The sequence below is a fragment of the Phyllostomus hastatus genome, unplaced genomic scaffold (genome assembly GCF_019186645.2).
Source record: "Phyllostomus hastatus isolate PE091 unplaced genomic scaffold, TTU_PhHast_1.1 phas_scaffold_585, whole genome shotgun sequence".
NCBI lineage: Eukaryota > Metazoa > Chordata > Mammalia > Chiroptera > Phyllostomidae > Phyllostomus > Phyllostomus hastatus.
Genome location: NW_025334037.1, coordinates 19,839,904 through 19,856,396, shown reverse-complemented (window position 1 = coordinate 19,856,396; position 16,493 = coordinate 19,839,904). Strand labels below are relative to the sequence as shown.

At 42.4% G+C, this 16,493-nt stretch overlaps 1 protein-coding gene across 1 annotated transcript in view; it reads right to left on the bottom strand.

Moving 5' to 3' along the window:
* The window catches only part of CAT (catalase), a 36,876-nt gene continuing 20,383 nt past the window's right edge, over window positions 1-16,493 (bottom strand). Inside the window, exons 7-13 of the mRNA XM_045825204.1 lie at window positions 13,825-14,016; window positions 13,206-13,358; window positions 11,137-11,275; window positions 8,149-8,279; window positions 2,518-2,625; window positions 1,037-1,120; window positions 1-717 (exon numbers count right to left, since the gene is read on the bottom strand). Of these exons, the coding sequence (XP_045681160.1) occupies window positions 652-717; window positions 1,037-1,120; window positions 2,518-2,625; window positions 8,149-8,279; window positions 11,137-11,275; window positions 13,206-13,358; window positions 13,825-14,016 (873 nt within the window). The 3' untranslated portion in view covers window positions 1-651. The remainder of the gene's footprint in view (window positions 718-1,036; window positions 1,121-2,517; window positions 2,626-8,148; window positions 8,280-11,136; window positions 11,276-13,205; window positions 13,359-13,824; window positions 14,017-16,493) is intronic.

The window sequence follows — 16,493 nt, the reverse complement described above, 5'->3', positions numbered from 1 at the left end:
TTATGTACAGATTATTTTATTGTAAAAAGGTAACAATTACAAATCATTCTATTGTAAAATCAATGTTGTATCACCATACATGTAATTCCAAGTTGTTGCTTTGTTTATTATCTGATCAGTTCCAAGAAGAAATAAGCATTAAACCATGATGGTATTGAAGTTATTTTCAAAAGACATTAAGGCATTACGTGTGTTTCTCTGATAGAAAACTTAGAAAAATTAAATTTCTAAGTGGATTATCTTGATCTTTTCTTCACATATAATTACAATCATATTTTTATATAATAGGCCATGAGATGATATGTAAACATATTGTCACCAAGATTTTTTTCTTATCAAATAAAATTATATTGCTGCTAGAGACTGTCATTCTAGTCATTGTAAGCAAATAATCCAACCCATTGTCAAAAGCAAATACATGTTTCTTTTAAATGATTGTTACGCCCTTACCTTCATTTCCCCTAGGGAAATAGCATTAAAAGCCATTGTTGCATTATTTGTTATAGAAACCTGGATTACTATTTTTAAAGACTTGCATTTGCTCATCTAGCCTAGGAGAATCTTCTGTCCAGCGGTGAGGATTACGGGTGTGAATACCATGCTTTGCTTCACAGGCGGGGAACAACTTGGCATCAGACCAGGGCTCGCCCCTCACAGATTAGCTTTCTCCCTTGCAGCCAAGTGAGACCCATGCCGCACAAAGGTGTGGATCGAATTCTGTTTTAAAAGAACAAGACCAGCAGGTCAATGAACTCACTCAGCAGCGGCAACCTGATGTTTACCTTAGCTTTAACTCCGATGAAAATAATAATTCAGAACTCATTTTCACCTTAAACTATCTAACACAGTCCAGAGCTAAAACGAAGAGTATGTGTTTTGGCACGTGAGTTCTCTACATCTCACATGAGATTTTGAACAACTGCACAAGAGGCCTAACAGCTGCCCCTGAGCAGAGTCATCCTGGAAGGAAACCAGACTAGCCTAGTCTAAGCCAGGACACGCAGGCTCCGCCCCAGCCAGGTTGCACTGGGCTCACCTTAGGTTTCTCGGCGTTGTACTTGTCCAGCAGAGCCTGGATGCGGGCCCCATACTCAGGGTGGACGTCACTGAAGTTCTTGACCTGAAAATAAATGTACACGTGACCTCAGTCCCTCCTAGGCCAGGGGAGGAAGGGCGCTTCCTCGGGAAGTAGAACCACACAGGGACTAGCAACACAGAGTAAGACTGGGGGTCCAGTGGGAACTCGGACATACACTGATCAACCTGCTGAGCGTGCCCACCCGCCGTAAGATGAGGCAGAGAGCGTCCTCTACCTCACAGGCTATTGTGAGAAAGAGGCATGTGAGGCAAACTGCGCCGACTGCTGGTAAAGAGCCGACCTCGGAGAAACTCGGGCTGTAGTGGTTTGTGTTAAGAAACGGGCCCACTGCCTCAATTTAAAGTATACAAAGTCACTGGCACTTGCTGGGCAATTCCACACACTTCAAGCAGGAATTCCCAATCACGGCTGGGCCCCAGCAGACAGCGGGGAGAGGTGGGGTGTCATAAATATACGTGGAGCCTAACAGCTTCAGCGCATGTGAGAAGTATGCCAAGAGTGTGCTCCCTGCAAGCCGCCTCAATCACTCTCGTCAGTGAGGTACGATAAAACCTGCCCCAGCGATCTCACCGGGCCACTGTCAGGCACCCCGCTGGAGAGAGCAGAAAGCACACTGCACCACAAAGACTTAAAGGGGTAGTGTTACACACACTCGTAAAAGGTAGTTATAGACAGAGAACTTTGCCTACAAAGAGGGTGCCCCGCCTGCTAGTGCTTGTCTCCAGGCCTTTGAACACATCCCGGCAGCTGCCAGCCCAGCTGCCCCTGCGAACACAGAAGCAGCACCCAGGAGACAAGGAAATAGTGCCGTTTCCAAAATAGTGGAGTTTCTTGTAAGCTTTTCTTTACAAGAAGCTTACTCCCGTGGCAGGCCAGGAAACTTCACACAGCACCATGAGTGCCACCAAAAAGACGTGGCCCCGTCGCTCAGAAGCTCGGCCTGACCTTTGGAAGCAGCTCAGTTCTCACCCTTGAAAACATGCAAGTCTCCAGTAGCTTCTGAAGGAAGGTCAGTGTCACGACATTAAGTGGCTAGGCAGACTTGAAACCACAGAAATGTAACCTGAATTTTTTACCATCCAAATTCAAAGCAAAATTGTGACAGGACCCACATCTTCATATTGAATATTATTCTCTTGCACAGAACTTGGCCACAGTCAAATAAAACAGCGTAGGAGAGAATTCCCCCTGAACTCAACTAAATACACATTGGACAAAGAGCTAAGGACCAATGGATATGCCATATTCATTGGAGAGAAAGTAATCGGAGGCTGATTGGAGCTTAGTTCAAATTTTTTGAAGTGTGCTTAGCTCAAGTAAAATAGAAAGGACACCTCCTTTCAAGGGTTCTCTCACACAGCTGCACTCTCTTCTCCAGCCAGCAGAGGTCACCCTTCAGCTTCCACAGCACCACTCACCGCTTTCCTCTGAATGAAGAGCTGCGCGTCTTTCAGATGGCCTGCGATGTTCTCACACAAGCGCTTCCTCTCCTCTTCATTCAGGACGCTCTCGTAGAACGTCCGCACCTGCTCAATGAAAATACAGTGAGAAAAATCGAGTAGCCCCTTCATCACAGACAAAGCTCACCCAATATGCTACTTTTGAAATGAGAAAGTGAGACTTCCCCATTTGCATAAAAATGAGTTTTCAGAATTTAAGAATAATTTTAAATTATTGTTGAAAGTGTTATTTGTGTTGAGTCCCTCACCTTTTGTTTTGTCTGATTTTAACCAAAATAGGAGGAATTCAGTTGTTGATAATAGCTCCTGTTATTTAATAATGTCCTTTGTTGTCACTGCTAACAAGTCTCATAAACACAATGCAATATAGCCTACAGTTAAAAATCCCAACCCATTCTTCATACTGACGAGTCAAGAATGTACAAACTATCATCAAATGTACAGTTAGCACAGCATAATTTTTGTTCAATTCCATGCCCAGAATCACAGAGGAAAAAACCCTAATTTATTTACATATCCTTAGTTATTCAAAGGCCAAGATTTCTTGGAGCACATAGATGTTAATAGTGGTTTTTTCCTTAGATTACTGGGTTTACCTCTAAAATATATAGCCAATAGATTAAAATAAAAAATAAGAGCTAAGTCTCAGGTATGAGTCCTAATAGCCTCTGCTCATCTCCAGAATCAACCATTTCTAAAGTACAAGGTATAATTTCAACCTAAAATTTCATTCATTCATTCATTCACTCATTCAACAAATACCTATTTACTGAGTACCATCTGTTCTATGTATTGCTCTATTAATGTTTATAAAATCCAAAAATACCCAATTGTTCAAAATATCATTTATAAAATATTGAAGCACTCATAGCTTTTCTAAGTAAGTTATGAAACAGGCCATAATAAAGTTTTTTTTTTAATTTAAGCAACGTTTAAATCTGATACAAACTTCAGAAATCAGACTTTGATAATAACACATTCTAATCAAAGTACCATATCATGGGGATTTCCTCAGATCGGTCTCCAAATCACTTTCTAATTTTCAGCTGTATATAACATATTATTTACACACCCACTGAGTCACTGTATCTGTTGTGGTTTTAGCTCAAAGATTATATTTTTTGTTTCTAGGATTTTCTGTTTAGTTCTTTTTCAAATCTACCTGTTTTTGTTTTCCCACTTCCTACTCTTGTCTTATGGATAATATTCTTTTCTGTAGCTCCTTGAATGCTGTCACGGTGCTTTATTTCAAACCTTCTCGTACTCTATTGTGTATAATTCTTCCGTCTGCCGCACGTGCAGTTTCACAGGGCATTGGATTTCCCTGTATGTGATTTTTCCACGTGACTCATTTTCAATAGGAGTTATCGTCTGCTGAAGCTCCAAATGTGTCTGAGTTGTGAAGGTCTCTTCATGTGGTAATTTTTCTTCATCATATCAGCAGAGGCCTAACAACACTTACTAACTCACTTGCTTCTTGGTTCAGGGCTCCGTGTGGCCGAAAGTGGGACAAGAATGCAAGGACCTCACCTGAGCACAGCACAGGAGAAAGACCCCAACACATCAGGATTGATTGCTTCCATCTAGAGCCCACATGCTTCCAAGATGCATCCTCAGCCTGGCGGGTAGTTTTTCCAAAGAAATGCCAGATCCTGGTTACCATCATTATGTCAAGAGCTGAGTGTTAGCTCCCTGCAATACATGAAGCCGGAGGCCCCAACACCTAGCCTCTCGGAGGCGTAAAATCTTAATAAGATGTAAATAGGGTTTAGTTACGCCCATGAAATAACTCATACCTTCAATGTTCACACACTGCTTTGATTTCTTTTTCATTTCTGGGAGCTGGAGATGTTTCACTTTTTCACTTCCTTGTTTGTTAATGACATTTTTTTAAATTTCATTTTGAATCTAACACATACGTGTGAGAAGTAGGCAGCCTCCTACGTTACCTCAGTCTACTGGGTTGGCCAAAAGGTTCGTTCAGTTTTTTCTGTACAATGGCTCTAGTAGTGCTTAGTGTCTTTAACTTCACTTGAAACAATTTTTTTAGACTGTATTGTGACAGCTGTCATATCAGCTGCATTAAAAAAATCAAAATTGGTGAATTTTTGTGCAGCCATTTTAATATTGAAGATGGAAGAAAACAAGCAATATTTCCGATGTATTATGCTTTATTATTTCAAGAAAGGTAAGAATGCAACTGAAACACAAAAAAAGATTGGTGCAGTGACTGATCAAACGTGTCAAAAATGGGTTTGAGAAGTTTCTTGTACTATTGACTTTCTGGCCAAATCATTTTTGCTGTGGGGCCATCTTATGCACTGGAAGATGTTTACCCGCACCCCTGGCCTCCACCCACTAGAAGCCAATAGCAGGACACAGCCGACATACTCACAATATCCAAATCAGTAAAGTTATTGGTGAAAATGAGAAACATGTCTTTTATTTTACGGATAAAAGTTAACAGACTTTTTGGCCAACCCAACACCACCCTGAACTAGAAGAAATCTGGTCCTGAAACTCCAGTGGTGTGCGGCAGGTAGCTTGTTCATGGGAGCCGAATTTTTAGGAATTACTGAATTTTTAGAAATTCTGTGAGTGACTTGTTAAATACAGCCATTATGAAAAGTTGTCATATAAACTTACAAGTAAATAAATAAATGACATTACAAACAAAAGTAATAAATCCTCAAAACATCACGTCCCAATTATTACATACTCCTGTATTCTTGATATCATTGGTGTCTACTGTTGCCTCTATGGCAGAAACAGTGCATGAAAGCAGGACAATGAACATCACTGCCCAATGCCACAGGTTCGGTGACATCGTATCGGTAGCCCGAAATCATCTCTGGGGAATATTTTCATTATGTGACGGTCAGAGTTGTTCTTCATTCTTACCAACACTTGGTACGGTCAGTCTTTTTCCTCCCAGCCCCTCTGGTGTGCTTCTAGAGGTGCTTCTTTGTGGTTTAAATTTCCACATCCCTAGTAAGGAAAACCGCCTTTCCATGTTTTTCACCTTTCTGGATATCCTCTTTTGCAAATGCCTATTCATGTCTCTTGCCAATGTTTCCATTCATTTGTCTGTCTTTTTCTTATGGCTCTGTAGTTCTTCACATAATCTGTACGTGAGTCATCTGTGAAACAACATTGTCCCACTCTGTGGCTTGCCTTGCAGTCTCTAAATGATGTGTTGTAATAAAGAGAAGTTCTTGTTCTCTTCCTGAGCTGGTCTTGATCATATCTGCTGCTCTATGGTCCAGTTTACTCATATCCTCTTCAGTTGTGTTTCATCTCCTTTTAAACCCATTTACTAAGTTATTCATTTCAGTTGCATTTTCCAGTTCAGCATGTCCATTCAATTCTTACTATATAGTAAGCTATACAGATTCAAGTTCTCTTGTTCAACTCTCCATGGTGTCATCTATTTTTTGAACATATTATTCACAGTTATTTCAAAACCTGTATCTGACAATTCCACCATCTGGATCTCCAGTAGGCTTGTTTCTATTGTCTGGTTTGTTTTTTGCCCTCCTGGTTTTCAGACATAAGGTCTTATGTTTTGGGTATGCCTGGTAATGACTGAATGCTGGTCATTTGATATGAAAAAACGTAGAACTAATTTGAGGCCCTACTTTCCTCCAAAGAGCTATGTTGCTTCTGGCACGCGGGTAGGATAAAACGAGGTCTCCTTGATCCAGGCTGAGACTGGGCTGATGCGAAGTTGTGTCTCAGTCTTTGGGAAGGTAAGCTTCTTTCAGGTACTCCCTTACTCTCAGGCACGTCCGTTAGGGATTCCCACCAAAAGCCTGAATGTTAACGGAAGGCCTCCCCCTTCACGGGCCCTGAACTCCAACTGTTATCCCTCCAGCCCCATAAAAATGCGGTAAATTCTGCTCAGCATCCTGGCCAGTGCTCACAAAGGAACAAATGCCTTGTCAGAAAGAACACCGAATGCCGAGCTCACACCTCTACACTACTTTTCTGTCCAAGGTCTTGGCTCCTCAAATCCTTGTTGCTCTGCTAGGCTTTCCAAAGCCTTCAAACAGATGCTTTTTGCATTTTGTCTAGCTTTCCAATGTCCCCCATGAAAGGTTGGGTCTGACACAAGCTAATCTGCAATAAGCCAGAAGTGGAAGTCCAAGTAAATCATTTTTGAGAGTATGAACCCGGGCCTTCTTATTGAGTTCCCTTATGATTCTTTTTGTTGCAGGATTATGCTATAAACCTATGAGCGGTATCATCACTGCTTAAAAACATGAGTTCTACATAGTGATAAGGATCTCTCTCAATAAGCTATGATTATCTTATAATTCTTAATGTGTATGCAACAGCCTCACAATTCAAATTAATTTTTGCAGAGGTTATATTTGTTAGTTTAACACTGGAATATACCTCATTAGGCCAAATTCTTTGAGAGGCAGGAATTGTATTGTAATATACTTGGTATACCTGCATACGAAGAATAATGCCGTTAATATAAAAGGCCTCTCAGGAGATGTTTAATTTCAACTAAATGTGGTTTATATCCTACAACAAGTGTCTTCTTTTTTATGTACACATACATGTATACACATAAGTGTCTTTCAAATAAAGATACCTTTACGGTGTATTAATTCACATATATAAGTATATTTTACTTGAAACCCACATTTACAAAATGAGAAAGTAGAAATCAGTCCTATTCTTAGTTAAATACTAAGTTTAACACCAACTACCCAAGCAGAGCTATCGGAAGGCTACACTTTGTAACGTTATTCTTTTCTGTGTGTGGTTTAAGTTGCACTGAACACTTTCAGGAGGAGGCTGCTCTCTGAGGTCAAAGGGCCTCTTTCACGCAACTGCTGAAAGAACAGCCCTCAGGCAGCCACAGGTCCTTGGAAAGAGGTCAGGACGTGACCCAGGGCAGTTAACTATAAGCTGGCCAAAGGCCAGTGAGGCAACCTAGAATGAAAAGATTAGTCAGGTCAATCTGACACCCTCTCTCCGGAACCTGATACAGAAGCAATGAGAGAAGTAAAAGAGGTCGGAAAACGGGTACCATACGGAGAAAGAAGCCATGAAGAACAGTTAGGCCACGGCCACCGCCAAGCCACAGCCATGTTAAAGCAGAAGCTCCGAGGCGGAGTGGAGGGAAGTGCTGGAAAGCAGAAGCAGGCAGACGGAGTAGCGGGGCCGTGTGACTGGTAAGCCCCACAGTGGGAACACCTGCACTCTTGCGAGGGAGGCTCCTACATCCAGCTCTAGTCCCTTAAATCCATCAGTCCTGCCCAGATTCTTAGATTTGGCTGTGCTGAAGCTTTCCTCGCCCATTTCTTAGATTTCCATGAGATCATTTCTTCCCCAGTGGCCCCCACCTTATCCCCTCAATAAAACTTAGAGGAACTGAAATGTGTCATACCTGAACTGAAAGAACAGAGTAACACAACTCATCAACCCCGTCTGATAAAAGGGATTGATTTCTGATTAGAGGTGTCTTCCCTGAATTCAACTGAAGACATACCAGAGACTTGGAGGGGGGGAATCAGCAGACACAGAGAAGCGGAACGGTTAAGTGAGTCCCGCAGCAGACAAAGCGGTCAGTACCTGCGTGACATTGTCGTCGTCCGCACTGTTGTAGCGCCGCACTTCCCCGGACTGCTTGGTGCTGTGCTCCAGGGAGTACCTCTGGTGCTCAGGGGCGCTGAAGCTGTTGGGGTAGTAGTTGGGAGCTCCGCCTGCAAGGGCGAGCCACACGGGTTCACTCAGAGAGATCAGAAAAAGGAAGTCTACAAACACACACACACATATACTCACAATACATGTTATACACGTTATTTTTAATGTGCCACATTTACCTACAGGCAATACTCAGATTCTTACAGAATACTGCCATCTTCCAGACGCTCGCATGGGCTGTTTCACTCTGAGTCCTAAGGAAGAGATCTCAGATTCCCCTCGAACACTTCAACGGATCTAATCTGTGAAATCTGACGCTTGCCAGTACAAATACATTTATGCAGGTTTGATTTGACCCCCATAGAAACGAGACCCAAAGACACATTTCAAATTTTAGGATTTCATGTAGGTTTAGGCTCAGTGCAAACACAGAAGCACAGAATTCTTGGGGGCAACTCAGAGTTCCAGCTCTGCTCCTGCAGGGACTGAGCCCTGAGAGCTCAGCTGCTGCGAAGCCACAAGGTAACTCGTGGTGGGTCCGGTACTAGAGCTCTGGGTTCTCAGACGTTCCGCCCTTCCAGTGCGCACCGCATCCCCACTCCACACTCTGCTTTTCATTAAAGTCTAGCATCTCTCCTCTATGGATTACGACTTTACTCAATTTTAGCTTCACTTTTACTTTCTTCCACAGATAAATAAAAAAGGGGATTTTTAAAACTTTGATACTTCTAAATGTCAGCACTCATTTATTTGGACTTTAAGTGAAAAATATAATCAAAACATTTGGTATGACTTCTGGAAAAAAATGAAGGTTTTTTTCTATTTTGGCATATTTATTTTCCCAACTATACTGTTCTCCCGCTGACATGAGCAGAAGCGATAACTGTCTGAACACACCCTGCCTGAAAGGAGTGGCCTAGAAACTAAGTGGTTGGAACAAACCCGTCTGGGGTTGGAATTTTACCCAGCACACTGCCCGAGCCGATTATGCAGAGTGGATAGACAGGGGGTGCCTACTAATCACATTTATCAAGGTACTGAGGGCACGCAGGAAGAGAGAGGACAGCATACTATTATGCAGCCCAGTCATTAGCTCGAGAAACCCATTCTAGGTCAGCCACATCTGTATGGAGAACAAGGTGCTCCAATAACCAGTCACCATGGGGTTTTCTCCACTAAGCAGTAGCTCTTTGAAATGTGCCTAGTTGAGTAATTTTTAAATTCTATTTCCAAATAAGCTCTGGCCTTTATTCAAAGTGGGAGTTGTCTTCAAGTCATTGACTGTTGGGAACAATTAAGCACTTGCATCGGACTTTAAGCGCACAGCCCAAATGCTCTGCTTTTAAAACAAAGAGGCAAGTGGTACAGCAAATCCATCCACAAGTGGTTTTCCACACGTGTACCACCATAACGGTAAACAAGAATGGCAAACATGAAGCAGTTACTTATGAAAAAAGTTCCAAAATACACACGAACTTCTCTAACTCTTCACAAGTGAACAACTCTCACTAACAGCCAGCCTCAATGACAAAAGGACCAAGGAATATGAGTGGGAAAAAAATCACTTTAGAACAAAAATGCAGAAGACACAGCACCAATTACTCTGAGCAATAATGTACTCAGTACCACTCTCATCCCTAGAGAAGCAGAAACACAGTGACCAACCAATATAACCAGTTGGTGAGCGTGTAACCTTGTTAAATACATGGAAAAGGTTTAGTGACAATGGTATCAAATGCATGGCCCAGAATTATATATTCAAAGCAATCTTAAATGTATAAAAATATACAGAGAAAAGACTGGCAAGAAATATGGCAAAATGTTAACAGTTGTGGCCTTTGGGTGTTGGGACTACAACTGAGTTTTTTCTTCTGCCTTCTCTTTGTACCTCACAGTTTCCAAATTTTCTTTACAGCACATGTATTATTTTTATAACAGAAAAATTAACTTTGTTCCAATACAGACATCTAGGGCTATCAATATAACTGAGTAGTAAAATTTCTGAGAGGACCAGTGTAAGCAGCCTGTCACTAAAACACGCATCCTAAATGTGAAAGTAAAAAAGAAAACTAAGATCTGTATTAAACTGTGGAATATTAAAAGGAAAAAACATTCATTAAGCAATCTCTAATTAAAACAATAATTAGAAATAGAAGCTGTTCATACATGCACTCAAATATGTAGTTAAAAGAAAAAGCCCATAAATTAAGCATTCTCTAATTAGAAGAATAATTAGAAACAGAAGCTATTTGTACATGGCACCTGAAAATGTAGTTAAAAGAAAAAAAACACAGATTTGATAAATGGGCCTCAAGAAACAAAATGCAGTAGTCTCATCTCACCAGTTGATTTATAGGAGTTCAATTATGTTCACTGAACAAAAACTGGTGTAGGAGAATCCCTGGACTTGCTCTGTATCCTCTATTTCTAACCTACCCCACCCCCTACGAATCTAGCTAGTCTTGCTCCTCCACGGGCCTGGAAGAAGCGCAGAGGACCATGAACTCTTGACTTCTGGACTTCCAGGATTCTAAACCCTGGTAATTTAAGGAAGTGCCCACTTGGGAAGAATCTTTAAAACTGAGCGTCTATGTTAGATGCTACTCCACTTATAATCAGTGTGAAAGTTCCTTCTCCCTGTCTTTCACGACAGGATGGATGACAAGGAAAATCAGAGGTGGAACTCTCAATAAAACAAGGGAAATACTTAGATAATAGTGTGGAGAGTCCTCGGACAGGTCAAACCTGCATTGCTGGGCAACACTTATGTGGTTGGCAGAAGCGCCTGTGGAGCCCCTGCCCGCACAGAGCAGGAGGTCCCCGGGGGCCAGACTGAAAACCACCAGCCTGCTGCCCCAGCCTCCGCGTGGCTGTGCCCTCTGCCCTCACAGCAGGAGCCGAGTGTTGTGGGCTTACCCTGGTTGTCGAGAACGCACATGGGGCCGTCGCGCTGGTAGTGGGCCAGTCTCGCCCGGAAGGGGCAGTTGACGGGTATTTGAAGGTAGTTGGGTCCCAGGCGGTGGCGGTGAGTGTCGGGATAGGAGAAAAGGCGGCCCTGCAGTCGTAAATGAGACGGACATTGTGTGCATTAACAAGAGAAGCACATTTCTACACAGCCAGCTGTGCAGTAAATTACACAAAAAGCCACTCTCGTGTTGCATTTTAATTTGTGTCAGAGACACTTCTGAGGTCCAAGACTTTCTAGTTATGAACGAAGCACGACACGAAGAAAGCCGTGGTTCATCACGATGGCCCTCCAATGCCACAGGTCCTGAATCAAAGATCAAATTCAGTTATTTACTAAGGCAGCTTGGTATGCATTTTAAGAGTTCTTGAAGTTACTAGTGTTGAAACAAAAGGCTTTGATTAACTCTGCAGAGTATCCAGCTATTTAAATATTCTCATTATTCAAAGCTGTACTCTCTGAGCAGTCTTCCTGCACAGACTTTATCACTGACTTTGAATCTGAAAGAGTATTATTACATTCCTAACTCTGTGAGCCAAAATAAAAATCAAGTTGAAAACAGCAACTTACGAAATTATTTTGTGCCCAATCCCTCATACCAGTGCATGCTCAATCCAGTCTCACTGCCCTGCCAACAATTTGCTCTTGGCTGAGTGTCTCTACCTCCCACGATCGTTTCCAATAGTCTAGGGTAACATTTACAAGACTGGCCGTGCAGCCACGGCTGAGGTCCATTAACAGTTTGGGAGCCGAGTGCCTCCTTTAGCTCAAAACAGACTAAGCTGTGCTCTAACTTTACCAGCAGGACAAAAGGTGCTCCTGAGCCCTCACAGCTCCTGGAGGTAGCTCTGTCATTTACTTCTGCTTGTGCGCAGCCTGGTGCTTGTAGAGCAAACCCACCCCACACACGATGGAGAGCCAAGGTTGGGAAATGGACACAGCAGGGCCATCCCCCGCCATCAGCTTGAATCTAGGCCTCACCCAAAAGCCACCTCCAGTGCTACCTCATTCTGGAATCTTTGTCATCATCTCCTGTCAGACAAGCTTCCCTGACTCAGCACAGCATTCCACCTTCCATGACATCATGTGTTTTGGATCTGCTACAGCCGCCAGGACAGTCTATCACACACATAGATAGGTATTCCATTTACATGAGGTAATACTATAACAAAAACTAATGAAAAACTTATTTTCTATAAGTGCCCCAGATGTTCCCACTGGCAAAGCAGAAAAAGTTATTATTGAGGGAAACAGGGGACCCCTCGTTTGCCTCCAAGGAGTGACACCTGACCTGGAGTCACATGCTCACGTCCGAAGCAGCCACCGGTCACTGCAGTCTGACCCCTCATTACAATCTTTAACTTTTGGTTCATGACCATAGTCCAAAACCCAAAACCATTGATTCTCAACAATTATTAAACCAATTAGCTTTCTGCTGACGTCTACTCCAAAGAACAATTTTGACTTTGTACACACAAAAGCACATGCCAAAGAGTGAAGAAAAAGTACCGAATGCCTCAGAACATTCGAGACAAATAAACACGGCCTTTAATCGCTGACAATGAAAATGTAGTTTGTGAAAAACCATGTCCGGGTCTCTTTTTACTGATGGAAACATTCAAGTACCACCACGGAAGGGGAAACGAGTGGAATGATGTTGACCAAGGTGTTACATTCAACTGAAAATACTCCCTCCGGTTAGTTCCAACCCGAAGGAAGAGCACTTTCTTTACAAATACCTGGGGCAGTTCTAGGGTAACTTCTTTCAAATTAAGGGACCAAATGTCAGTCTTAACATACTGAGGGACTACTATGAAATCTGGCCTATACTGCAATGCCCATCTCAAAGTGTCTTAGTCAGTCCCACATAAACTAAGGACTCAGCTTAATTAAAGGTTAAGGGCTAGCTCGTGCCTCAGACAAATTGCACAGTGTGTGTTTGAGTGTGTGTGTGTGAGCATGTGCACATGCACACTTGCACGTACTCCCGCCACGGTGCCTCTCCATCCACCGGGTTTACCTGAAGCATTTTGTCAGGGCTGGGCTCAATGCCAGGAGGCATGTTGCTTGGGTCAAAGGCCAGCTGTTCAACCTCAGCAAAGTAATTCACTGGATTCCGATTTAAGACCAGTTTACCAACTGGGATAAGAGGGTAGTCCTTGTGAGGCCAAACCTAAAAATAAGGTGACATACATAATTACCAGACAGCCAACTGCAGGAAACTAAAGTGCCCACAGAAAAATACCAGCTTGCAGACATAATCATAGTAAGTAAAAATAATAATGTTTAATCCAATAAAATGATAAGAATTTAAGGTTAGTGCATTGGTTAAATCTTTCACAACAGTCAAGAGTAAACATTGACACTTTCCCTGGGCAAAAGTACATCGGCTTTTCAAAACTGTTCCCTGATAATGACAATGTATCAGGCCACCCTGGGGAGCTCAGGGAACGTCTCAGCCAGGAGCAGGAAGGGAGGGGCTGGCGAGCACTCACTCACAGGCCAGGAGGCTGGCACGTGGTCCCACCACATCGTATACACGACTTCCCAGCCACAGTGAATGCGGGACTGGAGACTTGTTAAAATTAGGTACAAAGACACTTTTAACAAGAAAATAACTTGGTTGTTGGCTGACTTACCTTGGTAACATCAAATGGATTAAATGGAAAAGTTTCCGCCTGACTGAATGTCATGACCTGGATGTAGAAAGTCCAGGAGGGGTAGTTGCTCGTGGCAATGGCATTAAAAAGATCCCGGAGGCCATAGTCAGGATCCTCCTGGGAAAGTCTTGCTGCATCTTCCACCGAAAGGTTTTTGATGCCCTGGTCAGTCTACAGAACGAAAGAAAAAAAGCTCACACTGAAACTCACGGGCACAGCGAGTGAACTCCACTCGGGGATTCATCGCAGGACGATGAGCGACACTACTCTGAGGCTGGGCCTTCCTTCTAGCAACAATCCCCCTCTTCGGTCTGACACAAACATGAATTTGTCAACAAGAAATTCTACTTCATTATCCACATTCTTTTAAATGTCTAGGGAGCCCAGCTATACAATTAATATTTAAAATAAGTCCTATCTTTCCCTTTTTGCATTCTGTATTATTTGAATTTTTAAAATTGTTGACATATAGTTTACTTTCAATCTTTCCCCCCTATAAAGAATGCTGTATTGATGTCTTTAGACAAGCCAAAACAATTTGGGGCATAAAATTTATCATTGTAACCATTTTAAAGTGTCCAATTCAGTGGATTTTTTTAGTATATTTATCTCAAAATGGAACTGCTGGATCATATGGTAACTTTATATTTAATTTCTTGAGGAACTTCAAAACTGTTTTCCAAAGTGTTTGTTATTTGAATTTTTATACTCATGTTACTTTTCAAATCAGAAAAAAATCAAAATACATTTTTCAAATGAACAAATAATTTTAAAAATTAAAGAACTTTCCTACGTGAAGCAACTTTTAAATTTTGTTTTATAATAGTTCAAATCAGTTACTGAGATTGTAGCTAATGCTTAGCTAGTAGCCCTCCACCCCATACTTTCTTTTTAAAAAAAAGAAATGATAGAATTTTAGTTCACAGATCTCAAAAGAATCTCATTCAGCCCAGCCACTCTGAAACAGTTCTCTGACTATGAGCAGATGAAGTTAGCATTCTGACTTTCCGAACAAGCTATTAAGACCCAAAGAAGTCAAGTCACTTTCAAAAGTGCTCCTAATATCCATACTGATCTTCAATAAATTTCCCACCTGTATCTTACTTTACAAGATCCCCATTAAGCCAAGCTCCACAGAAAGACTTCCTCAGCGAAAGTTAGCTCTGAAGGCTGGTCCACTGCGACCCCAGAAATCCCAACTCACTCCAGCCTGCAGCATGATCTGAACCCTTCTTATTATGAGACCAGAAACAAAGCCAGGATTGAAAGATGGAGGTCACCATTGGCAGATCAGACAGAGAGCTCATGCATTAAATTATACAATAACATTGCAATACCTTTATGAGTTTAATTAAATCCCTTGGGCTTAGAAAAGAATACTCTTAGGTCAGAATAATCCAGGCTGATGAATCTATGTGGAGTTCAGGCAATCTCAGGGCCCCCTGCTGAACAGACCCAGATGCAATCCGATCTTTCCAGGACCCTGGACAGCTGGCATGATTATCCCAATTACACAGACAAAACTGGGGCTCAGAGCACTTTCAATTACACGCCAAGTCACAGATACCCAGAGGAAGCAAGATCCGAGTTCTGACTGGCCTGACTGCAAAGCCACCGACCGGGCTAGCCATCCCAGACACAACCCTTGAGTTCGGCTGCACCACTGCTCCTCTGGACGATTACAGGCCAGTGGGCCAACGACAAGCCGACGTGTTCTGTGCCGGAGATTACAGACCCAAGTCATAAGTGTAAAGCGGGGTGACACTTCTCCTGTTGCTCTATCTGCACAAGCTGTTCAGATAACTACTGCCGGGACAGGGGAAACAGGTCTCTGCGATGTCATTAAAGAGTGAGTCCATATTGTCATGAGCCCACTTCTGGCTCTTCTTACTTTAGCAGTAGTATTTGGAAATAAGTTCTTAAGCAGCCAGAGGTTCTCTTGGACTATTGCTTATTCTAACAAATGCCAATATCATACTAAGAGAGAGCCTTTTAAGACACTTTAAGCCCTGAGGCGTGGCTCTGTGGGGTGGGCATCATCCAGCAAACCAAAAGGTCACCTGTTCAATTCCCGGTCAGGGCACAGGCCTGGGTTGTGGGCTAGGGCCCGGGGTGGGGGTATGGGAGAGGCAACAGATCGAAGTTTCTCTCACCTGTGGATGTTTCTCTCCCTTTCTCCCTTCCTTCCCCTCACTCTAATAGTAAATAAATAAAACTTTTTAAAAAAGGAAATACTGCCCTGACTGGTGTAGCTCAGTGGATTGAGCACGGGCTTCGAACCAAAGGGTCGCCAGTTCGATTCCCAGTCAGGGCACATGCCTGGGTTGCAGGCCAGGTGCCCAGTGGGGGCCACGTGAGAGGTAACCACACATTGATGTTTCTCTCTCACTTCCTCCCTTCCCCTCGCTCTAAAAATAAATAAATAAAATCTTTTAAAAAGAGGAAATACTTTTATTAATTAAAAGCATCCTCAAAACTTCCCCACATGTAACTGATTTGATCTGATTGTACAAAAATAAATTTTAAAAAATAGAATTTTCATTTTTTAACATTTGTAACTGATTTCATTTATTTTCTTTGTTTACAATATACCCTCAATACATGCTAAATAAAAGGAAGGATAAATTAAATGTTAGAAGAAATGTTTT